The 24,816-nt window shown below is 50.1% G+C and overlaps 1 protein-coding gene across 2 annotated transcripts in view; it reads left to right on the top strand.

The window, feature by feature from the left end:
- The window catches only part of ADA2 (adenosine deaminase 2), a 30,834-nt gene extending 6,696 nt beyond the window's left edge, over positions 1-24,138 (top strand). Inside the window, exons 5-11 of one of the 2 annotated variants that reach the window (XM_087442983.1) lie at positions 13,212-13,339; positions 14,972-15,062; positions 16,753-16,861; positions 19,034-19,191; positions 19,795-19,997; positions 20,246-20,341; positions 22,723-24,138. In XM_087442983.1, the coding sequence (XP_087299109.1) occupies positions 13,212-13,339; positions 14,972-15,062; positions 16,753-16,861; positions 19,034-19,191; positions 19,795-19,997; positions 20,246-20,341; positions 22,723-22,726 (789 nt within the window). In that variant the 3' untranslated portion in view covers positions 22,727-24,138. Of the gene's footprint in view, positions 1-13,211; positions 13,340-14,971; positions 15,063-16,752; positions 16,862-19,033; positions 19,192-19,794; positions 19,998-20,245; positions 21,884-22,722 lie in introns of those variants that run through there. The other variant, XM_014794022.2, reaches the window with a different exon arrangement.
- Positions 24,139-24,816: the final 678 nt, after the last annotated feature.

The raw sequence follows: 24,816 nt of genomic DNA, 5'->3' as shown, positions 1-24,816 counted from the left end.
CTTTCCTTGTTTCCTGTTTGTTCCGCTACAGAAGCTTCCTCCCTCATTTCCCTTCAAATCATTCTATACCCAAGCTTTTCTTTAATCTCCCTGAAATACGATTTGTGTGTGTGTGATTCCCAAGTGTCAGGGGAGTGAAGCTCAACTCTTTGGCATGAAATGAGAGCCTCTCCTATCTGAAGTGTATTCAGCACCCTGACCTTATTACTCAATCTCTCTTTCTCTTTCTTTTTTCCCCACCCCTCTCCCTTCCTTCCTCCCTCTCTCTTTTCTTTTTCTTCTCTTTCTTCTTTCATTTATTCATCAAACATCTGCAAGCTCCTACTCTGTGTCAGGCACTGTGCTAGGTGCTGGGTGTGCAAAGGCATAGAAGACAGAACCCATGCCCTTACAAAGGTCAAGTTTCTCCCTGGAAGACTTGTGGGTAAACAAATAAATGGAACAGATACTCTTGTAGATGTTGAAGAACAATTTATAGGGTGTAGAGAGAAGACACAGAAGGAAATGGTTAGTGTTACCTGATGGGTAGGGGGAAAAGATGGAATATGTGTAATAGAAGACGGAGAAAGCTCTAGCGAGTCCTGGAAGATGAGGATGAGATCACTGAGTTGAAGGGCAAAGTGGGAGAAGGCATTTCCATCCGTGGGAGCAGCATAAACAAAGGTATAGATTCTACAGAGGCTTTTGTATGGATCATTTTTGGGACTAAATCAAGGAACTCATCATGACTAGATCCTAAGATTTTAGGGTACTCATTGAAAATAAGACCAGGGATATAGACAGGGCTGATTGTGAATAGCTTTGGCCACCATATTAAAAGTTGTATTCTGGAGGTGAAGGAGCCACTGGATAGTTTCAAGCAAGGGAGTGTGAACACATTTGCAATTTAGGAAGATTACTCTGGCAGCACTGAGGAGAGTAGATTAGAGGGTCAGGGTCTCCTCTGATGAAAAAGGAGGGACTGGAGGCTGGGAGGCCAGGAAAGAGTCTCTTTCCTGGCCTCCCAGCCAGGCTCAAGATGGGAGGGCTGGAATGAAGACAGAAGCAATGAGGAGTTGATGAATGCACGCAGTGTGCAGGAGGAAGAACCTGCAAGTCTTGGTGAGTGACTACATGGGGGTCAGGATTCTGCTATGACTTGCTGGCATTTGGCTTGAGTTGATTGGTAGACAGTGGTGACATTTACAGAGATAGGGAATGTAAGAGGAGGAGCAGGATGGGGAGGGAGAAATGATCATTTTGGTTTTGGACTGGTAGAGTTGGAGGTGCCTATGAGACATCCACGTGAAAATGTCCAGGAAGTGGCTGAATACATGAGTTTGGAGTGTTAACCTAAAAATAAAGAGCCAAAATGAGAGGCAGTGAGGCATTTACTGTGGGATCAAAGAATTGCAATTCTGGGAGCACAGATTCAGGTAGAAACCCAAATAGTGTCCCAATTACAGGAGAGGGGCTTAGGGTTTTTATGGGAAAAATGGAGGACGAAATGAGTTGCATTAAAGAAGAGTTCACTGGTGCTAGATGAGGTCAGGCTAGGTTGGTACTTCATCGATTGGCCTGAGGTTCGATCATCAGGCAAAAGGCTAGACTTGCACTTCATTGACTGGTTAGCAATTCAGTCATCAGCAAAGTCCAATTTCATCAGTCCTTACAAACAGGACATTCTTGTCCTTACTGACTCCTTGGAATGTTGGCGGTTTGGTCCAGTTTGGGACATAAAGAAGACCAGACGTGCAAGGCAATTCCGCTGAAACAGCTGCTCCGGCTCTATTTTAACATCGCTCCACTCTTGTCATCTTTTGCAGGAGCCTAGAGGACAGTTCTAGCCTGGAAACATATGTTTGACATTTATCTACAGAAAGGTGATCCTTAAAACTCTGAGAGAGGATGCAGTTCCCATGGAAGCTGTAGGAGGAGAGGATGGGGAGGGAGGGGAGCCCTGCACACAGGAATAGGATGAAAAGTTCACAAAGTGGACTGAGAAGGAGCGGTCGTGGGGGCAGGAGGAGAACTAGGACAAGCCATCCCAGAGGCCAAGGAGAACGGGCTTTCAAGAGAGGGAGCCACAAGGCAGGGTGAGGTCAAGAAAAATGCGGATTGGAAAGAGCCTCTTGGATTTGGAAATTAGGAGGTCACCTTTGAGCAATTTCGATGGCATTTCGAGGGCTGAGGAGAGAAGCCCAATTTCCAGGAGGAGAAAAATGAAATGTAGGTGAATAATTGGAGCCAGGTTTGGAGCCTGTGATGTGAGCGAAAGAAAGAGGGAGGCAGGTAGGGAGGGAACACAGGGCCCGCGGGGGATGTTTTCAGGGTGGGACTCACTTTGTACACAGAAGGAAGGAGCCTGGAGGGGTTAAAAATAGAGGGGAGAAAGGGAGTACGAGAGGGCGTGCTGTACCCTTGGGACAGAGGAAGAGGCCACTCCAGCACCCAGGGTGAGGCTGTCCTTGAACCGGAGAACGTTCTCTAAGGCTGGAGGAAAGGCCGCCGAGGGGCAGATGGAGACGCTGGCGGGCCGGGTGCCGAGCGGAGGGAGGAGGCATTTCTCCCACAGGCAGGGCAGGGCGTCCACCGGCGAGGGCGGGGGGGGGGGGGGAGGGGGGGCGTTGAGAGAACCGCCGGGGGTGGACCGGTTGCTGATCCGAGGGCCAGCCCAGGATGGAGACGGGATCCGTGGCCGTCCCTGCTGGACCCCCGCCCACAGCCACAGCAAATGGTATGATGGAGCCCAGGTCAGCGGGGCAAACCAAGTGGAAGAGCCGGGGTGAGGACTGAGGGCAGCGCCAGGCGGGGGGCTCACAGCTGGAAGGCGCAGCAGCCGGCAGCGAGAGAGCAGGGCAGATGGCCGGAGACAGGCGAGGTCAGGGCACGGGACCTGCGGCGGCTGCTGAGGGTGCAGCCGCCTGGAGAGACAGGAGGCCGAAGAAACCGGCCAATTTGAGCTTAATTTATCTGAGCGCAGCTGCGTGGGTGACAGGCGCCAAGGCCAGGCCACCGAGGCGCGAGTGTCATCCTTGGGGTCCAGCACGCCCGGGAAGACTAGGATGAAACGCTCAGGACGACGGCGGAGTGGGTGCAGGACCGTCCCCTCCTGAAGTCAGCTGAGAGGACGCGGATCTCGGAGCGCTCCAGGAGGAGGTGGAAGAGGGCTTGTCTGATTTCAGGACGGCAGGCTGAAGAGAGTGAAATGGAAAGGAGTAGGAGGAGTCCAAGAGAAGGGGGCGTGGGTCCGCCCGTGGCTTAGCAGTTAAGTGCGCGCGCTCCCCTGCTGGCGGCCTGGGTTCAGATCCCGGGCGCACACCGACGCACCGCTTCTCCAGCCATGCTGAGGCCGCGTCCCACATACAGCAACTAGAAGGATGTGCAGCTGCGACATACAGCTATCTACTGGGGCTTTGGGGAAAAAAAGGAGGAGGATTGGCAATAGATGTTAACTCAGGGCCGGTCTTCCTCAGTAAAAAGAGGAGGATTGGCATAGATGTTAGCTCAGGGCTGATCTTCCTCAAAAAAGAAAAAAGAGAGAAGGGGGTGCTATCCAAAAATGTCAGATGTTAGAGCCGATCTTCCTCAGCAAAAAGAGGAGGATTAGCATGTATGTTAGCTCAGGGTTGATCTTCCTCACGAAAAACAATAATAATAATAAAAATGTCAGAAATTTTCACTGACTTGAGGGTCTTGCATGGGGCCCGAAGCAAAGGATGACGGGATGTTGATTGCCGCCAGACGGAAGGTGTCAGATTTACAGACGCCGTCAAGCTCAGGCTTCCACGCTGGGGGGTGGGGCGTCTGTCAAGGAGAGCAGCCGTGGGTGCTCAGATGATACTAGATGATTCTTTTGGCCAGTCTACTGAAGGGAACTTTCCTGAGGACTCTTTTGGGGAGAAGGGGTGGGGTATTGTGGGAGAGCTGGATTTCTGAATGTTCTGTTCCCTGGGTTCACAAAAGGTTGATCTGGTTAAAGGTTTTAAGTGGCCTTTGGGTAGAGTTCTCCTCTACATTGTATCCAAACTAGTCTGCTCAGTCATTCAAATATTTATTGAGTATACTACTGCCTTGGTGCCTGGCCTCCAAGTTTGTGAAAGGGCCCACAGGGTGGCATTCTTTTGGCTGTTGCCATATTCCATGGTCTTTATAGGCTCAGAAATTTTGTACATCCAGAAGTGATATGGCTTCAGAGGACTGACACTCATTGGCCAAACTCATAAAAGATAGATGTATAAACAAGAAAGTCAGAATGCTGTTTTCAGGAAAAAAAACTACCAGACATTTATGCTTTCTGATCAGGAAATTCTCTCCTTTAAGGCAAATCTTAAGCTCTGCTGAAGCCAAATTACAGCCAAAAGGGTGTTGATGAGCCAGAGCCCTAATAAGCCCTGTCATTGAGCTCTGAGAATCTGAGAGAGTCCAGAATAGTGTTCGTTTTAACCTTTGAAAAATATGATGAAAGCTATCATCCTTTACCCAACGGGAAAAAAAGTACTAGGATAAATTGACTATTGAAGTGTTTTTACATGTATCTGTATACGTCCATAAAACGTGTCTGGAAACAATGCAATGTGCAGGGACCCTGATGTTTTTGCATTCTGAAAAATGTTTAGTTCTGGTTGGGATTCCTAAACTGAGGTTACTACCCCGCTTTGATTGAAAGGCTTTGAGGACCCTCTAACGAAAGGTACACCTGCCCAAGAACCAGTAATTCCAGTTTGTGGGTCTGGGCTCCCTTCCCCTGCATCTGAGACAAAGTTGCCTCAAGTCTCAACTCTCCCTTTTCTTTGCATCCGCGGCTGACCCACCTTTTTCCTTAGATGTGTGAATACCCTCTCGGAAGTCAGTCCCAGGCGGGCTGTGAACAGTCGCCACCGGGATCTGCTGTTTGTTTGATAGTTGAACACTGAGAACAGATCGGTATTGCTATCTCTGAGCTCTTGGAAAGTGAGAGGGGGCTTACCTTTGCCCCTCAGTAGAGCTTTCCTCAGTTTTGTGAGCAGACCTGGGCACAAATGATGCTTTTAAAAGAAAAGAGAGGGTCCGATCTACCTTCCATTAAGAGAAGAATTTCTTTCTTTCTTTCTTTTTCCCCAAAGCCCCAGTAGATAGTTGTATGTCATAGCTGCACATCCTTCTAGTTGCTGTATGTGGGACGCGGCCTCAGCATGGCCAGAGAAGCAGCGCATTGGTGTGCACCCGGGATCCGAACCCGAGCCACCAGCAGCGGAGCGGGCGCACTCAACCGCTAAGCCACGGGGCCGGCCCAAGAGAAGAATTTCTGAAAGAGATGAGCTGGCACTGGGCCTGGCCTGGGTGCAAGAAAGTGCACTTCCCAGGACAATTTATTCCCGTGATTTGGCCTGGAAAACCCTTCTCTCTCAGGGCATGGGCTCCGCCCCTCGAAGCCCATCCTCCTCCTTGGCTCCAGCTTAAGCCCAGTCTCATCTATGAGTGGCCAACCCATCGTTCCCCACCTTCCCGGCCCGTGGCCATCCACATGTCCCTTCTTAGTCTCCTCGTAATGTTTATTGCCAGTACCCGGCATCTGTTGCCTTGTGTTCTTTATGTCAGGTTGTGGGTTATTTCAGGCGGCACCGGATCTTACGTTGCCTGGTGTCCTTAAGAGGCACCGAGAGTGATAATCATGCTTGTTGATGGTGGTCCTCAGACTTGGGTGTACATATGAATAATGTGGAGGTGCTGTTTGGCCGCCACCTCCCAGGATTCTAATTCTGCACTCTTGGGTGGGGCCAGAAAGCTGCAAAGTTAACTGGCCTCCGACCCCAGTTTGGAAGCAAATGATCTGGCCCAGACCACACTGGAGAAAGGGCCTTCTTCACCTTGACCTTTACAAAGCACTTTATCTACATTGTCCTGTTTGAGCCTCCAACAACTCTGCATTTTACAGATGTGGAAACTGAGGCTCAGAAAGGTCAAAGAGCTTGACCAAGGTCACGTTGGTGTTTAGGAGTGACTGGATAGAGGCCAGGATGTGGGCTTTCTGAGCACTGTGGCAGCCACACTCATCTCAAAAGAAGCTCCCTGAGAGGGCATCAGGCTTCCATTCTAGTCCTGCAGGGAAATGAGAGCCCCTAGGATAGGTGAGCTGATGCTTGACCTGAAATGGCGCCGGCCCCCGCTAGGGGAGTTGCTTCTGTGGGGTCAATCCTGGCTGCTTTCTCAGTGCGGGAGTGCGAGAGAGCCCTCAACCCCGGCAGAGCCTTGGGCTCCTTAGGGGCAGAGGGAAGAAGCGGACGGGAGAAATCGAGGAGAGAGGGTTTGGGGCTTGGTTGATAGCAGGGCTGTGACTTTCATCCTGAGCCTGGTGGGGAAGTATTTGGGGGAAGTGGCTGAGAGTTGGACGGAGGGAAAGAGAAAGTCTGAAGCAGTGATTTCCAGTGCCATACTTCCACTTTTCTGCATTGGTATTTTCTCCTCAACGTGCCCGAGGGGGACACTTGGACCCAGGGCGTTTACCATGGGGACGCTGCCCAGCTCTTCTCCTCTCTCCCCACTCTGCTCACCCCCCATCGTCCCCAGCCAGCCTTCCTAGATGGTGCCGAGCTGCTGGGATTTGGGATTCTAGTGGGGGCTGAGGGGGATGGGGTTTGACCATTTGTTCTGGGCTGACCCGGGAACAAAGGCCTCTTGCAATCGAGTCCTGGCCTTAAAGCCCCCATTAGCCAGAGTAGGGGGAGCCATCAACACATTAACAACTAAAAACCGTCTGCCCTGGAATTCCTTTGCTGCGCCTCACGACCTCCCCCTTGCTCGTGGGGCTAATTCAGGGCCTGGGAGGATGCTGATGGACTCTCCCAGCCGCTCAGCCTCCCATTGTGTTACTAATGCTCAGTAACAAAGGCTACTTGCCTTTAGCAACAGTTGCTAGGCGGGTCTTATCTCCTGGGCTCTAGTCCCTTCCCCCACGGCCAGAATCTGAGGCCCAGACCAGGTCCCAGCCAGTCTTCAGTGTGCAGCTCTTAGAAGCCCCAGGAGGATTATCAACAGGAGAGTGCCCTGCCACACTCACTCATGGGAGGTTGTAGGAAAGGGACACGTCCGTGGCAAAGAGAACCACAGCGGTCTTTTCCAGACGTGTTCTTGGATGCTGTCGCTTGTGTAACAAGCAGGACGGTGCTCCCCTACCCACCCCCACCCCCACTCCCAAGGATTTTTCTGGATTCTTAGCAGACCCTTCATTACAAATGCCACCTGGCTTTTTGCTGAAGTGACCACCATCTGAGGTCATTGGTGTTTCTCTGCAAGCGGACTGACAACAGCGCACACCCTGCTGTGCTGTCATTGTGCTGTTCAGTTGCCTGTCACATCGACAGACACGCTAGATCTCAACCCCAGCTGGACACTATACAGGAGAGTCACCTGGGCACGGTAAAGAGAAAACAGATTCCACCCCTGAGATTCTGATTTAATTAGGCTGGGGTGGGAGCCGTGCACGTTCCCTGTCCCGGGTGAGTCTAACAGCAGCCAGGGCTGAGACTCTGCGACCCCCTGACACAGGAGTATAAAGGTGAGGGCAGGGGCCACTCTGATGACAGTCAGTGTCAGCAAGATTCTGAAACTGGGCAGACCTCCAGCCCCCACTCCAACTGGAGTAGGGCTGGCTTTCTTAACCTTTTTAAGCTCAAAATCCTCATCCAGGGCCGGCCCCGTGGCTTAGCGGTTAAGTGCGTGCGCTCTGCTGCTGGTGGCCCGGGTTCGGATCCCAGACGCGCACCGACGGCACGGCTTCTCGGGCCATGCTGAGGCCGCGTCCCACATACAGCAACTAGAAGGATGTGCAACTATGACATACAACTATCTACTGGGGCTTTGGGGGGAAAAAAATAAATAAATAAAATCTTAAAAAAAAAAAAATTCTCATCCATAAAATGAGACCCACCTAATACTGCAGTTTTGAGGATGAAATGAGATGATGATACAAAGCTTGCGGCACATCCCTGGCACATATCAGAAGCTCCGTTAACGCCTGTTAGAGGAACGGTGCTCGAGCAGTGAAAGCCGATGGCTTTGGGAGTGAGAAATTCCGAGTCTCCGTTTCTGGTCTGATACAAACTAGTGACCCTAAGCAACTCTCTGCTCTCAAATTTCCCTTCGATTCCTTCCAGCTTCAAAATTCTATAATTCCATGATATCATAGACAATAAAACTTTGTAATCCTATATTGGTTTATGAAAGTAGTATATAGTTTGAATAATTTCCCCACAAATTTACAGTTCCTCAATTCAACTAGATGGTCAAGCGTTGTTTAACGACAGGGACACGTTCTGAGACGTGCATTGTGGGGCGATCTCATCATTGTGAGAACGTCATAGAGTGTACTTACACAAACCTAGATGGTGTAGCCTACTACATACCTAGGCTCTATCGTACTCATCTTATGGGACCGCCGTTGTATATTTGGTTCATCATTGGCCAAACTGTCGTTATGTGGTGCGTGACTGTAGTTTAAAATTGAGACAATCTAAATTGAGCCCAATGTGTTTTTAATTCAGCAGGGCTTATTACATGGATATAGCAGCTTCTGTATCACTTAGTTGTCTTCTTTTTTTTGTGTGTGAGGAAGATCGGCCCTGAGCTAACATCTGCCACTCCTCCTCTTTTTTTGCTGAGGAAGACTGGCCCTGGGCTAACATCCATGTCCATCTTCCTCTACTTTATATGGGACACCGCCACAGCACGGCTTGACAAGTGGTGTGTTGGTGCGCGCCCAGGCTCCGAACCGGCGAACCCCAGGCTGCCGCAGTGGAGCGCATGCACTTAACCGCTTAAGCCACTGTGCCGGCCCCTGTATCACTTAGTCTTAATGAATGACTGACACCACCTACTTGTAGTTACAGATTGCTAAATTCTTAGATATTAACTCATTTTCCTAGGACAGCTGCAGATTTTGAGTTGTTTTTCTACACCTGATGATAGAGTGGTAATAATATTATTATTAATAGTTATCATTTCTAAGTGCTTTACAAATATTAACTCATTTGATCCTTGCAACAGCCCTAGGAGGTATGATTCGGCACAGACTCTAACTCCACTGGGAGCCTGAACCCAGAAGGCTGACCGGAACCCCCAAACCAGCTGAGACCTTCCCTCTGGCGCCCGGCTTCATAGCCGTGTTCTACTCACACTAGGTGTGAGGCTGTGAGGAGTGGCAGGTCTCCCCTCTGGAAGGGACCTGCCGCTCCCTGAAGTGGGGGTTCTCTTGAGCATTCAGGTTCTGTCCTAGGTGCGTCCAACTCCAAAACCTGCAGTTTCTTTGCCCGAGGACAGAGGCGCAGGAGCACAAGGCCTGGAGCCTTGATGGAGATTTACTGGGGCACCAGGAGACTAGTAAATGCTCTGAATGCAGCCCCAAGAGCCAGATTCAGTGTCTGTGGCTCCCCATGTGATGGGAACTCGTGGTGGGATTGGAACCTTGGAAGGCAGGGGTCCCAGCTCTCCAGTGATGAGTGCTGGAATGACAGAATTGATGACTTGGAACCACTGCCATCTGCAAGCCCCCATCAGGCCTCTGGTTGCATCTTTTGCATATCTCTGCATACTTGATTAATCTGCCAGGGATCTTCTTTTAGGCAGAATTGTCATTTGTTGATTTTTTTTTTTTTTTTTTAAAGATTTTATTTATTTTTATTTTTTCCCCCCAAAGCCCCAGCAGATAGTTGCATGTCATAGCTGCACATCCTTCTAGTTGCTGTATGTGGGACTCGGCCTCAGGATGGACGGAGAAGTGGTGCCTCGATGCGCACCCGGGATCCGAACCCGGGCCGCCAGCATTGCAGCGCGAGCACTTAACCACCAAGCCACAGGGCCGGCCCTGTTGATTTTTTTTTAAAGGTTCTTTCTTCTGTCTCCCTTCTGTTTTCTAGCAGTGCTGCACTGGCCACCCCTCCAGCACCCGTCTATTCATCCGTGCTGCTGGGGCGGAAGACTTGTAACACTCCCAGTGGACAGCCCTCCTCTTAAGTTAGTGCTTCTTTATGGAGCTCCTCCTCCATGCTCTAGGAGGGGAGGTTGGAAGATCAAAACCACACGGACCCTACCCTCAGGACTTTGCAATCCAGGTGGGGTGTCTGGGCAGGTGACAGTCCTGAGAGAGCTGTCATGGCCTGGGGCAAAATTCTGTTCTTCCCTTCTGCCAGTCAGCTGGGGACCGCCAAGACCGCTTCAAGTTAACAGTTGTGGGTTGGGTTAACGCAATGGTTTTCAAACTTTTACACTCAAAAATTTTTGAGGATCCCAAACAGCTTTTGTTTATGTGGATTATATCTACTAAATCCTGTATAATATAGCCTGTATTAGAAATTAAAACTGAGAAATTTTCAAAACACAAGACTACACAAGCACACAATCCATTATTTGTCAGAGCAATGTCGTCACACATGATGCAGCTTTTGGAAAATTCTGTAGACTTATGAAAGAATGAGAGTGAAAAAGACAACATCTTAAAATTTTTATGAAGAGTTTTGTCTTTGTAGATTGCATGAAGAAGTCTGGGGGACTCACAGAGTTTCCCTGACCACACTTGGAGAACTGCTGGGGTACAGCATATAGGATCTTGCAGCATCAAAGATTTGAAGACTCTAACAGAGTGTCTGGAAGTCTGCTGAAGCCTTGATCAGTGACAGGAAAAGCTCTCTTTTAAAAAATCCTTGGTAAAGTAGGAGAGGAAGAAAGTAACTTTTCCTTTACCCTCTTAGATTCTATTCTTGGGGCCTGCAAATTAAACTGACAAAAGCCACATTAACAGGAGAAAAGGCATGTAAATTTTATTTGATGTTAATATTTAATTTTTACATGCGTGGAGGCGTTCGTAGAAAAGAAGTGAAGACCCCAAGAAGTGGGTAGACCAGGTGCTTATGTACTATTTTAACAAATGGTGATAATTTGTGGAGAAGTAACAAGATGAAGGAAAAGGAGTTTGAGCTTCTAGGGGCAGTAAATTGTGGGAAGGTAAATGTATGAGGGAAAACAACAGAAGATAGGGGTTCTTTTAGTAAGGCTTGTCTGTGCAGACCCGTCTTGGTGCCGACTTTCTGTCTCCCGTGATAAGGGTGGTTCTCCTCCTGGTACAGGAGCTGGAAGGAGGGCACCTTCACAAACAGAGATGGATGTCCTGCTGTTAGGCAGGCAGAAGCAGGGCAAAGAGCTCTGTCTGCATTTACTGCTTCTTAATTGCCTTCAGCTCGAAATAATCCTTATGCAAAGTGGCATATTTCAGGGTGGTATATTCTGACCCCTTTCAGTAAATAATAATAACGGGCGATACTAGAGTCTGAGTTAACAGTACCTAAGATCCTTCCCTCTGGAAAGTCCTGGCAGCCTTCACATTCCGTAAGCCTGGGCCGGCCCCGTGGCTTAGCGGTTAAGCGCGCGCGCTCCGCTACTGGCGGCCTGGGTTCGGATCCCGGGCGCGCACGGACGCACCACTTCTCCGGCCATGCTGAGGCCGCGTCCCACATACAGCAACTAGAAGGATGTGCAGCTATGACATACAACTATCTACTGGGGCTTTGGGGGAAAAATTAATTAATTAATTAATTAAAAAAAACCACAAACATTCCGTAAGCCTGAGCATGTCCACTCCTAGGCCAGAGATAGGGAAATCCCACCTGAGAGCAGGGAGCCCAGTGGGCGAGGTGGCCTCGTGGGGTGCGTGAAAGGCCGGGCTTCATGGGGCAGCAGCAGAGGAAGCTGAAGGGCAAAGGCCCGTGGGGCCAAGGGAAGGGGCTGGAAAGAGCTGCCTGCTCACCCCACATCCCCAACCCCAGCGGCAGAGCAGGACCCTGGAGATGGAAGACCAGAAGGCCTGCTCTCGGGGCCTGGGGGTGCAGTGTCCATGGTGATGCCATCAGGAGGGCAGGGAGGTCCCTGGGCCGGAGACAGTGGTGTGAGGCAAGTGACCGGGGGGAATGAGAAGAGGCCCCCCAAGAGCACCCAGCTCCTGTGAGGCCAGCGAATCAAGAGCCGAATCCAGCGATGAGAAGGGACCTTTCCCCTTTAGGTTGCCAAGGCAGCTCTTCGCGCTCCCGTCCTGCCTCCATCCGCGTCCACTCCTGGACCCTTGTCAGTTCTGGCTCTGGGTAGAGCCACTGTTCCCTAGGCCAGGACTAGCAACCCTGTAGCCGCAGAGGCCGCCGGGGATTACCCGACTCGCTTGCGGAGCAGCCACCCCTACTTGCTGCTTATCCAGTCTAGTCACCTCTCCAGGCCCAGCCCCATGCCTTCCTCCAGGAGAGCTTCTCTGAGCCTGTCCAGTGAACCCGTTCTTCCTCTGCGATCCCGTATTCCTCTGTTTAGCACTTCATTCTTCTGCGGTGTATTATAAAAATGGGGAGAATCTGTCTCTCCACTAAACTGAAAACCCCTCAAGGGCAGGCATCTTGTCTTATTAGCATTTGTTCATCCCTTCCAATGCCCAGCCCAGTTCCTTACACACTGTAGGTGCTTAATTCGTGCCGATAGAAATGACTTGAACCCCTGCATGTTATTTCTTCCCGTCCTCCCTCGCCCTACAACCTCTGCAGAAACTCCTACATCTTGTCTGTCCCTTTGTGCAGGGGTGAGACCTGGCCCGGTGATGGGGGAGGGCAGAGGGAGCTGCAGGGGACAGGCCTGGCTCCACTCCAGCCCCACCCCAGCACCTCTCACCACAGGCCTGACAGGGCTCAACCTGCCAGGCAGGCACTTTGGAGGGGTCTCCTCTACACCCCTTCCCCAGTCTGCGTCCCTCTCCCCACTGCGTCTCCCTCCTTTGTCTTACCTACTGCCCATTCCTGGCCCTTCTTGCTCTGCCCCTAACCATGCTACTCTTGGTGTCCCTGGTAGCTGTGGCCACCTCAGGGATGCTCTGTCTGGGGGTGGGAGAGTAGGGAGAAGTGGGTCCTCAGACCACTCTTTCTGGCTCGTGTCCCCTCCCCAGCTGACGTGTTCTTTGTTCATTCCATGAGTACTGATTGAGCACTTGCCTGTGCCAGGCACCTCCAGGTGAGGACCCAGCAAGGAACGAGACAGGCAGAGAGCCCAGCCTCATGGCATCAGAGAGCATCATCCGAGGCGGGGCTAGGACTTCTGATAAGTGTCAGAGACCGTCCAAAGCACTGAACAAGGAAACTGCAAAGCCCAGCCTGGTTTAGAAATCATTGGTTGTTGGGGATGAAGTTCGCTTTGCTCCCTCTGATGTCTGGTCGGGTGTGCTTCCCTCCCAGGTGTATGAACTGGACGGGACGGTCCATAGCCGAGAGTGGTCAGTGAAGACTTACAAAGAAGTTGCTTATATGTTTGCGAAAAAGCATCCTGCATTTATTGGAATCAAAATCATTTATTCGGATGACAGGTGAGAGAGAACATGGCTGAAACTGCAAGCATGGGGAGAAAGGGATGTGGGCAGAGCTATTAGGCTAGGAAGGGAGCGGGGCAGAGAGAGGTGAGAGGGGAGGCTGGGAGCCAGGGGTCAGAGACCCCTGATGCCAAAGAGCCTGGGCTTGCTGTGTGCGCTTGCGTGTGAGTGCAAAAATCAACATCTGAAATCACTTCTAGTTTGAGTCCTCACAACCAGACTGAAATGAAGGACTGTGTCAATTTTCCAGATAATTCTAGGCTGTGACCTCACATTGGCCTGGTGACTCAGTTACGAGCATAATGTTTTTGCCTGAATGTTTGGATAATTGGCCCTTTTCTTTGTTTTAATTTGCCACTGGGGTTCTGCCTCCTGTCAGCTGTTGCTGCGTGTTGCTGGGTGCGAGGCCTTGATTGGTGACCGGGCCCTGAGTGACAGCTGTCTCAGCATCTGTGTGTGGAGACCCCACAGCAGCATGGTGGTGTGAAGAAGGACCCCTACTTCCCCAAGCAAGCGCAGAAAGCCTTAGAGCTTAATTTTCCTTCTGATTTTACCAAAGGAAGAGCTCTCCTCTCTTCTCAAAGAGCAGCCAGTCTAAGGCCTGTGGCCTGTCCAGGGCTGGAGATGCAGCGGCAGCAGCCAGGTGGGATCACACCAGTCAGGCTTGGGGGGGTGGGCAGCTGCTCCATGTGCTGAGCTCACCGTGGGGCTGGGCTCTGGAGGGCAGTCAGACTTCCCAGGAGCCTCCTCCCTGGAATCCCCTCCCCTCCTCGTGAGGCCTGTGCCTGTGTGCTGGTCAGCCAGGATGGAGCTTGCAGGATGGGCCCCACTGGTTCTGCCCAGAGGCTCCCTGGAGGCCAGAGGCAGAAGGGCGTTTAGGCTGAGCTGCAGTGGGTAAGTGCTCTCTGTGTTCCCTTCGGGCTCTGCAGGAGAGGGAATGGGAAAGTGTGGGGAAGCGGGGGCAGGACAAACTTAGGCCCAGAGAACTGAGGACTGGAACAAGTGAGCCAGCTGCGGGCAGAGGCCTTTGTCCTATCATGGGCTGTGCCAGGCCTTTTCTCTTGGTGTTTCTGTTGTTATGCTGCTTGCCTCCTCCCTGTCCTGGTCTTGAAGAGAGAGAGGGCACAGAGGGAGGTCAGGCAGCTTGGCTATATGGCTTCTGGAGCGCCCAGGGCCTGGCTGATTTAATCAGAGGAAGAGGACATGGAGTTACCACGTCCAGCCAACCTGTGGCATTTCACAGGTGTCCAGTGCACAGGGACCCGGCCAGTGTACTGCACCCACTTCCAGGCCCCGCCCTCTCAGGGATGCAGGGCAAGTTTTGGACAAGGCCACTTCGCTTCATCCAAATGTAGACAGATAAAACTTGCCCCGTGGGTCCCTTTGCCTCACCTGCTTTTCAGAGACTGTGGGTCCCTCTGGAGCCAGCCAGAGTCCTTGACAGGGATGGATTTGGGCGAAATCTCTCTCAGATGCAGCCACTTAAAGGGGTCACAACAGCCCTGTTGGGATGGGGTCATGTGGGTTTGGGAGATGGTTGCTGTGGACCCTGCACTAGAGCAGCTGCAGGCACCGAGGGAGCTGCTCTGGGGTTCACGCTGTTTCTTTGCTTCTCTGTCTCTCTCACAGATCCAAAGATGTGTCCCTCATCATGGAATCCGTCCGAACAGCCATGGCGCTTCAGACCATGTTCCCCAGAATGGTGGCAGGATTTGATCTGGTAACGGACTCTGTGCACAGCAAGGCTGTCCGAGGGCGGGCCCAGCAGGCAGCTCTTGGTGAAGGGCCGGGCAGCACCCAGTGAAGCCTCTGCAGAGGCTCAGGCTGCCAACCGCAGGCCTGGCCAGAGTTCAGCGCTGACCCCCTCTAGGGGCCTGCAGGGGGATGACAGAAATGGCGCGGCGACTAAAAAGGAAAGTTCCAGAATAAGGAAGGAATTCAGGGCATTTGGACAATAATGACGGGCTTGTTCCCCATTCCCCTGCCTTCTGCTCACACTGCCCACCTACATCTGGCTCTCCCAACCGCAGCACACGGGGCGGTGTCTGGAAGCAGGGACGGGGCTAGCTCTGAGCAGAACCGTCGAGGATGTAAAAGGCGTCCGTCTCTCTGCATCCTGTTGGCTTCCTCAGCTGTTTCTGAAGCTGCACATCCATAAGTGGTGTGACTGCCCCTCACCCCCAAGTCAAAGCCATAGCCAGATCCTAACAGCGAGGCCACACTTCCCAGGTGACAACTCATTCATCTCATTAAGGAAGCTAAATTAATTTGGACTAACTGGCTAAAGGGCACTCCTGACTCCCTCTTACAGAATCTGTACATTTTACCCCAGACTGTGCTTAAGCTCTTGCTGTCAGACCAAGCAGAGCCCAGAGAGTGGCTCTCAAGGAATCACTTTGTTTGGACCCAGGATGTCCTCCTGGGACCTTTGAGCTTTGCTCAGAGGATCTGCCTTTCCAGGAAAGGGGCAGAAGTCCCTCCATCTCATCTTTTCCCTCTGTGTGGAGCACTAACAAAGGGGCCTGAGAAGGAGGGCTTCTGGAACAGTCCATACAAGGACTCTAATGGACAAGCCCTCTTGGGAGATTGGGGTTGAAGGGGAGATAGATAGTTGTTCAAAGGGGTCCACTTGCAAGCTCCGAGTTTCTTTCAAATCTACACTTCATCCTACTACATTGAATATCCATGTTTGTTTTATTACAAAAATGTGTCATTGTCCCCCACTCTCCTACCTCACAAATTAAAATAGGCATTCTGCAGGAGGCACCTTTTATCCTAAGGCACCCTTCCTCCTGGCACACAACTACAAAGCCCTGAGGGTATGTGCGGCTTAGTCTGAAAAGCGTGATTTGGGTGTAGTTGCTCTTCATGTTAGTTACCGCTGAGGAACTGAGTCACAGGGGGACTCCGCCAGGAAACTGACACGCCCAGGGGCCCACAGGCGACGAGTGGCCGAGCTGCATCTGGTCTCCTCCTGGCTCCTGGCCCAGGGCTCCAGCTCTCTTGCTCTCTCTGTCCCTCTGTCTCTCCCACTCTCTCCCTGTCTCTCCTGCTCTCAGCCTCTCACTCTCCTGCTGGCTCTGTCTCTCTATGGCTCTGTCACTCTCTCCCCCTGAAATGCTCAGGGCTGAAGCACAGGGGCTTGGAAGGTGGTGTGAGAAGACAAGACGGGAGGAGCTGGGAGGATACAAGGCACAGCCTCTGCCTAAGGGGGGAGTTATTTCAGGGCAATGACGCACTCTTTTCTTTCCCAGTTCTGCTGCTGGTCATTCTTAAAAGGCTGTGTGAGCAAGACCTCAGGCAGTAGTGGAGGGTAAAGGAAGGGTGCTCACAGGCTGCAGGGGCACCATCAACAAAGTGAGGCATGGATCAAGCAGCCAGCTCCATGTCCCCTCCTCTCTGTCCCACAGGTGGGGCGTGAGGACACTGGCCACTCCTTGTATGACTACAAGGAGGCTTTGATGCTTCCAGCCTCGCATGCAGTAAAACTGCCTTACTTTTTCCACGCCGGAGAGACAGGTGAGCCGTGCAGAGACGATCAGGACACAGGAGGTGGTGGACGGGAGGCTCCTCACCATCCCTCAAAAGTGTTGACAGGGCCCTTGGCAGTGTAGTGAGAGTCAAGGGTCATTTATGGCCCTTCTCCATTTCGAATGCATTATCTCATTTAATCCTGACAGCAGCCCCTGGAGAAGGAATAACAGTGACAGTAACAGTATCATGCACTTCACATATATTGTTTCCAATTCTTACTCCAGGCCTGCTAGGAAGGTGTTTTTATCCCTGTTTTATAGATGAGCCCACAGCTCCAAACAGTGTGATTGGTCCAAAGGTAAAGCTGGTCAGTGGCGGAGTCTGAATCTGAGCCCTTTTTGATGATCTCTGTTTCATAACGAGTGAATTGTGCTTGTGAGGTGAACCCACCTGTCCCAAGTTACACACTGTTCAGTGGCAGAAGAGGGACTAGACCCAAGACTGCCCTGGCCTCTAGGAGGCTCTGTCCACACGCATCAGTGCGGAAGAGGAGACCCCACCCTGCCCAGGCAGCCTGGCTGCTGCTGCTCCTGAAATGTCCTAGCCCAGCCACACCTTCCTTCCCCAAAGCTCAGTCCCTAGGCTCACTGGTCATCTCTCAGCCCCTCCCATATTCCAGTCCTGAAGTGCGCACACCCTCAGCAAAAGGAGCGCCAGACCATGGCTGCAGTCTCAGATCAAAATGAAGGTTTGGGTGCTTAGACCAGGAGGAAAGCTCACTGCCGCACCCCATCTGTCAGCCTCAGAGGACTGAGGACATGAGAGAGCAGTGGGAGCTTGAATTTCACAACTGGGCTTAAACCTTGGTTTATCACACCATCTCTCAGAGGAAGGGCCCGTGTGCATTAATCTCTTCTTCCTGACATTTCAAGCCAGTTTAGATCCAATTTAGATCAAAGCTGTTCTAGGAGATTTAAAGAACTGTTTACGGGGGATGGGGTAGGGGGTTGTTAACCTTGAAGAGCTTGTGGTCTAGTTGGGAAAACCATGCTTACCTGTGTGAAGTCATTGCAACAGTATGAAGCACTGTCACACAGGAGCTAACTAAATTTCAAAATGTATGGTCCTAAGAGATGAGTTTGCCAGGACTTGGGCATTTAATACCCAAGGGTAATGTCCTTATCAAAAAAAAAAAAAGGAGAGGCAATATTTGCAAAGAAAGTACTAGATAGGAAACTAGTGAAAATCCACGTAAAACACACGCCTTCACCAGCAAGGGGGTTTCTTGGGTTTTATTCCTAACAGAGAAGTGGAATTGTCATATTTTACATGTGGTTCAGTTGAGATGCTTTGGGCTGCCAGAAATGGAGTGCACACATCCAACAGGTTTTACAATAAGGTCATCTGTTATGTCACGTAATAAGCAACCTCTGCTGTCCTCATCGAGTCCAGGATTTCACCCTACTTTGTCGTCAGATAGTGAAGTCATGTTCAGTCATGACCACATCTAGTGAAGCAAAAGACGAGATGTTTCCTCCAGGGCATCTCCTTCTATTAGGGTGGAAGCCCCAGGAGCTCCCCACTAGTAACCTCCCAGGCCAGCATTAGGACTATCCTAGCTGCAAGGGAAGCTGGGAGAGTTGGGCCATGTCATTTTCACCCTCTAAAGAAGGCCTGCCAACCAGAAGGTGCTGCAGGGACTGCTGGGGAGGAGGCAGCAGCAGCATCTGCCACTACGTTGTTCGTGCTGACCCTCGCCATCTTGCCCTTGATATTGTCCCAAGAGTACTGTTAAAGATATAAATTAAATACATACAAATTATTATATTGACAGAGTCTGCAGCACATTGTTGTAAAGATCATAAACATAAAATTCCCAGAGAATAGCTCTGGGAACAAAAAATGGAAAGAACGAATATGGACTGTGGGGTCAGACAGACGAAGATTTGAAACCCAGTTTTGCCACTTGCTAGCCGAGTATCCTCCTTCAATTTATAAAGCCTTTGTAAGTTTCAACATCCTCATCTGTCACATACATACATACAATAAAGGCATGCCGTACCTCTCTTTAGCATTGTTATAAGGAAAATGTGTGTCTGGGGTATTTGTGTCAAATTTCGTTTTCTCCCTTTTCTTGCTTGGGGGGTCTGGAGCCTTTATCTGAGGATGATCTGTGGGTCAGATCGATCCTATTGAAGACTACCCCTGTATCCACAGATTGGCAGGGTACTTCCGTAGACAGAAACCTTCTGGATGCCCTAATACTGAACTCTACCAGGATTGGCCATGGATTTGCTTTGAGCAAACACCCAGCAGTCTGGGCTGACTCCTGGAAGAAGGACATCCCCATCGAGGTCTGTCCCATCTCCAACCAGGTATGCATGATCCATGGGACCAGTCCAGTGTGATCTTCTCCCCAAACCTCAACCTCTGCTCTGCTGCTCGACCTTTTTCCTGTATAATTTTTCTCTCCTTAACTCGTTTTCTATATTCCTCCACTCTCTGCCTCCCATTAGTAGAAGTATTTAGGAAAGGCCCTTTGCCTAAACCATTCATAATAATGAGGCAGCAGTGAGGATCCCCAGTGGGGTGGAATTTTGAGCAAAGCTGTGGACAAAGCTGAAGGGACGTTGGGGGAGGCCAGGGAAGTGAGAGGGGCCATAGGATACTGCTGCTTCCACAGTTGCTTGCGGTTCTTTGTGTACCTGCATCTGTTGCTGTGTTGAGGAGAGCTGCTCTGAGCAGGACCGAGAGAGAGCAAATGTTTGTGGTGGTGATGAGACCTGGAGAAAATTAGGACAAGCATGAGGACTGGCTCTATTCCTTGTGTCAGGACTTTGCCCAGAAGTCATCCCAATGTTCAGAACAGTGATGGGGATAAGAAAGGAGCTGGTTATGCTCATGGGTCTCACCTCCCTTGTAACGACACTTTTTTATGGATCAAAGTTTGTTTTTCTCCTTTGCCTCCTGTTGGGCAGGTTCTGAAACTGGTATCTGACCTGAGAAACCACCCTGCAGCTGTTCTCATGGCCACCGGGTACCCCATGGTGATCAGCTCTGATGACCCAGCTGTCTTTGGAGCCAAAGGCTTGTCCTATGATTTCTATGAGGCCTTCATGGGCATTGGGGGGATGACGGCTGACCTGAGGACACTCAAACAGCTGGCCATGAACTCTATCAAGTGAGTGTCCTATGTACCTCCCAGATCCCCCACTCCCTCTTCCATCCCACAACTTGTGTTTACCTCTCTTAGAGGTTTGGGGCAGAAGTCTGGAAGGTTTCTGTGGGTTTTCTCCACCTCATCTCTGTTTCGTTCTTGCTCCTGGACTAAGGAGAAATGTGCTCCTCAGGCATCTGAGATCCCCTCATACTGCCTGTCCTGCTCCCCATCCCCTTCCCTGGGCTGACCTGGCGCCTCTTCTCCTGCAGGTACAGCGCCCTGTTGGCTATGGAGAAGAAGGTGGCCATGAAGACCTGGGAGGAGAGATGGGATAAGTTTGTAGCTGACCTGGCCAGGAGGCCCAAGTGAGAAGACAGATGTTTATTCCCTGATTCCTCTGCTTCCCTCCACAAGCTGTCTTCATTTTCTCTCGATCATTCTTGAGTCCACTCCAGTGTAGTCTCCACCTCTATTTCTTCATCAAAACTGACCTTGTGAAGGTCGGCAATGGCCTCCAGATTGCTTGACCTCTCAGAAATACTTGATCAGTTGACCAAACTTTTCTTTTTGAAATATTCTTCTCTCAGCCTCAGTGACATCCACTCTCTTGGTTTTCTCCTTTCTTTCTGGCCGTTGCTTCTGATGTCCCTTTTCCAGATGCTCCTTCTCCGTCTGATCTCTGTGTTGAATTTCCTCAGCACTCAATCCTGCCTCTCTTGAGTTCTTGTCTTTTTGCTTCTCTCCTCTTCTTTTCTCTTCTCTTCCCACTCTATACTCTTTTCCTAGTTAGTTTCATTCATTCCTTTGCTTGAAATACTATTTATTTGCTTATGATTCCCAAATTTATTTATTCTCTTGGATGGCTCACAGGAATCTCAGAAACTACTACGTGCAATGCTGAACTCTCAGTCTCTTCCCTTTCAACCTTTTCCTGGTCTTTCCATCTTAGTAAATGGCACTTCCATCCATTCCACCCAGTTGCTCAAAGCAGAAATTTTCAGTGACATTCCTGATACTGCTCTCTCCCCTGCTCCCTATATCAAAATGTATCTTGAATCCATCCATGCCTCTCCACCTCTACTGCTATTGGCTGAGTTGAAGCCATTATCACCTCTTGCCTGAGTTTTGACAATAGCCTCCTAATTGATCTCCTCATTCTTCTCTTTGCCCTCTCCAATTCATTCTTCACTGAGCAATGGCTTTCTAAAAATTAAATTAAATCAGGTTATTCCATTGCTTACAACTCGGTGCACTTAGAAAAACCCAAATGTCTCAGCAGGGCATACAGCATCCTGTTTAATCTGGACCCCTTTCAGCATCATCCTACCCCAGTTGCCTCTTGTGCGCCAGACTCTAGCCACCCTAGCCCTTTGTTCCTCAGATACCCCAAGCTCTATCCTGCATCAGGGTCTTTCTCATTCTCTCTGCCTGGAATGTTCTTTCTTTCCACTGTTGTCTAAGTAACTTCGTGTTCACCCTTCAGGTTTCAGGTTTCAGGTTTCACGTCACTGTCTCGGGAAGGTTTCCCAGACCCCTAACCTGTTATTCTGTCTCACAGCACCTCTCTTCCTTCGTGACTCTCATCACAATTTGTAATTACATGCTTTTATCTGTGTTTATAGTCTCCCTCCCACCAGACTGTAAGCTCCTGTGGGCAGGCACTAATGATTGTTTTCTGTACACTGTGAACCCAGAGCCTAGCTCCATGCCCCACAACTAGTCAGCACTCATTAAAAGATGTGTTGAATGGATGGACACAACTTGTAGGTATTGAGCTGGTTGCTGAGGCAGGAGACGGTGGAGCAGAGTCTCCCCCCAGAAAAGGCCTCGCATGGTCAGATTCTGGCTCCTGGCGTGGTCTTTGGGAGAAGGAAGGCAAGAAGCCAGGCTTGTCCTCACTTGACCAAAGGATGTGAAGGGGAGTCAAAGAATTCCTTAAAAGTCCTGGGTGGATTCATATATCTTCTCATCCATCGTCCATCACCTGCATCTGAGCTCTCAGGCAGCAGGCGACCGTCTCTCCATTTGTAGTTTTTCACAGTTGGTTGATGGTACTGGGAAAAGCCTTGCTGACTGGGAGTCCTCAACCACAGACTGATTCCTGGATGGAACAAGATGACCTCAAAGATCCTCTCTAATTCTGAGGGTCTTTGATTCATTGCCTTCACCAATCCCAGTAGATGGTGTATAGGTCCCAACTCGGCTGACTTACATTTAATAAATGGTGAAAATGGAACTTAGCAGAATGGGCTAATTGCCATGGCTACCGGGATCTCCCAGGAGTGTAAGATCTCTGGCCTGGACTCGGTATAATCTCTGATTTGGCAAAATAAACCAGCTACAGTTTTGCCTTCAGGCCTGGTTCAATAGGCTGAGTCCTAGCAGAGAACTAGGAAACAGCAACAGAACCAGAAACTGAGTCATGAAGATCTGGGAAACACGTTGTAGCCCCCTGGACCTGAGTCATATTTCTGCCGGGAGTAGAGTGGATAAAGCTGATTTCACTCATTCCTCCTGTAGGACTTCCCAGAGGGTGCCCTGACAGATCATCTTTTGGCAAAATTGTGTGTTAATTGAATTTTTGTAAACAAATCATGCTGCACCTGGGGACTTGCTATTTATTTAAAGGAAATCTGCAGCAAAGCCTTCTGTTGATAAACTGTCTTTTTGTAATTTGAATTCATGCAATCTGTATTTTTAGTTTCTTTGTCAGAGTGAGGTGAAATCCTTTTTCCTTCTTTGTCAGATGAATTGTCTGGGCTGGAGGAGCCTACAGGCCAGGGATGCCGCGAGCCCCTGGCTTGCCAGGCTTATTGCACAGTGAGTCCCCGTTGTCTGTCCCGTGACGGATGCCCTGGCCCGGCCTCCTCCTCCTGGGGCCTGAACTTTCGCTTCAGTCGGCACAGCCCCCAGGAAGGGCAGGAGGCTTTCTGGAAATTCACACTGAGGGAACGTTGTTGGCAGTGCCAACCGTCCTGTTTCCCAGCAGGTTAGAAGTTGGGATTCAACCTCAGGGAAAACCACGGAACATCTATCTTATTGTCTTGAAATAACATGAAACTTTCAGAAAAGTTGCAAGAATAGTACAAAGAACTCTAAGATACTCTTTGCCCAGGTTCCCCAGTTGTGAACATTTTCCGTTTGCTGTATCATTCTCTATCCATATCCATGTCCATATCTCTCTCAAGGTCTAGATCTATCTTTATAACCAGTTGAGGCCTGAGTTGCAGACGTTATGCCCCATTACTCCTAAATACTTCTGTGTGCATTTCCTAAAGACAGTGCTATTCTCCTGTGTAACCACAGGACAACCGTCCAGATCAGGATATTAACATTGAAAAGATACTACCATCTGGCCCTGGCCCTTCCAAGCATTTTTTGTTTTCTGGCCGGGAACCCCACCCAGGACCCCATGTCACACTTAGTTATCATCTCTCTCTCGTCTCCTTCCGTCTGGAACAGCTAGCTCCTCAGCCTTCCCTTGTCTTCTGTGACCTCAATACTTGTGAAGAGCACAAGCCCGTTATTTTGTAGAGTGCCCTCATTTTGGGCTTGTCTGCTGTTTCCTTTGAAGAGGTTCCAGCTGTGCATTTGTGAGAGGAATGCTGTGGGATTCCTCAGGAGTGCTGTGGGTCCGTCAGGGCATCGCGGGGGCACGAGGATCAGGGCCTGCAGGCCGCGGGCTGCACCAGCAAGCAACAGCCAATCGTTAAAACTTCAGCCTGTTGTGAAACCTGTGGTAGTCTGAAATCCGTCATTGTGGGCGTTTTCACACCACAGAAATCAGCGAGTGTTACAAACCAGTGCCCTCCCCCCGCTGGTGCTTCACTGTTGACCAGCACAGCAACGCGGCCAGTGTCAGTCTGTCCCATCATGACAACCCTAACTTCGATCGCTTTGTTAAGGGATGTCTGCCAGGATTCGCCACTGTAAAGTTTTTCCCTTTGTGATTAATAAATATTTAGTGGGAAAACACTTTAACTCTCTGTAAAAATCTCATTCCTCAGCAAACCTTTACCCATTCGTTTTTGCCTCCATTAAGATTATTGTCTGAATCTACTATTACTATGATGGTTGCTGTTCCAGTTATCTGTTGCTGTGTAACAAATTTTCCCAAAACTTAGTGGCTTAAAAAATAATAAAAACTTATTTATTTCTATTATTTATTTCTCTCTCACAGTTTCTGTGGGCCAGGGATCTGGGAAGGGCCAGCTGGGCAGTTCTGGTGTGGGGTTTCTCACGGGGTTGCAGTCGAAACGGTAGTGGAGCTGGGGCAGCTGGGAGCTGGCCAGGCATCTCCTCTCCACACGCCTCAGAGTGCAGTCGCAGGGCCTCTGCATGGGCCAGTCTGGGTGTCTGCACTGTGTGGTGGCGGAAGCCTTCAAGAGTAAGTGTTCAGGGAGTCAAGCAGAAGCGCCATTGCCTTTCCCAACATAACCTTGGGAGTCACATCGTGTCATCTCTGCCACACTCTATAGGTTGTGTTTCTCTAGTCTAAATGCTCCTAGTTTCAAGAGGAGGAGACAGAGACCCCACCTTTTAATGGAAACTGTCAAAGTCACATTGTAAGGAGGGCATATAGGATTAGAGATATTGTTAGAAAATATATTGGAAAATACAATCACTAAATGGTGATTTTCTAGTTCCACCATTTCTTCCATATTTATTAGTTGCCATTCTAATCTAAGGAAGAACTTTCTCTTATTTATTAGTTTATTTGTCAGTGTAGCTTATGGATTCTGATTCTATTTCGTGCACTATAAACCCTTACTATCATTATTTATTTTGATACTCACACTGTTCCAGATTTGGCCAAGGGAACCCTGTTAAGCTGGCTCCT

Source organism: Ceratotherium simum, chromosome 17 (assembly GCF_057802395.1).
Source record: "Ceratotherium simum simum isolate JZ-2026a chromosome 17, ASM5780239v1, whole genome shotgun sequence".
Taxonomy (NCBI): domain Eukaryota; kingdom Metazoa; phylum Chordata; class Mammalia; order Perissodactyla; family Rhinocerotidae; genus Ceratotherium; species Ceratotherium simum.
The sequence above is the reverse complement of the archived record's forward strand: the minus strand, read 5'-3'. Positions and strand labels throughout refer to the sequence as shown.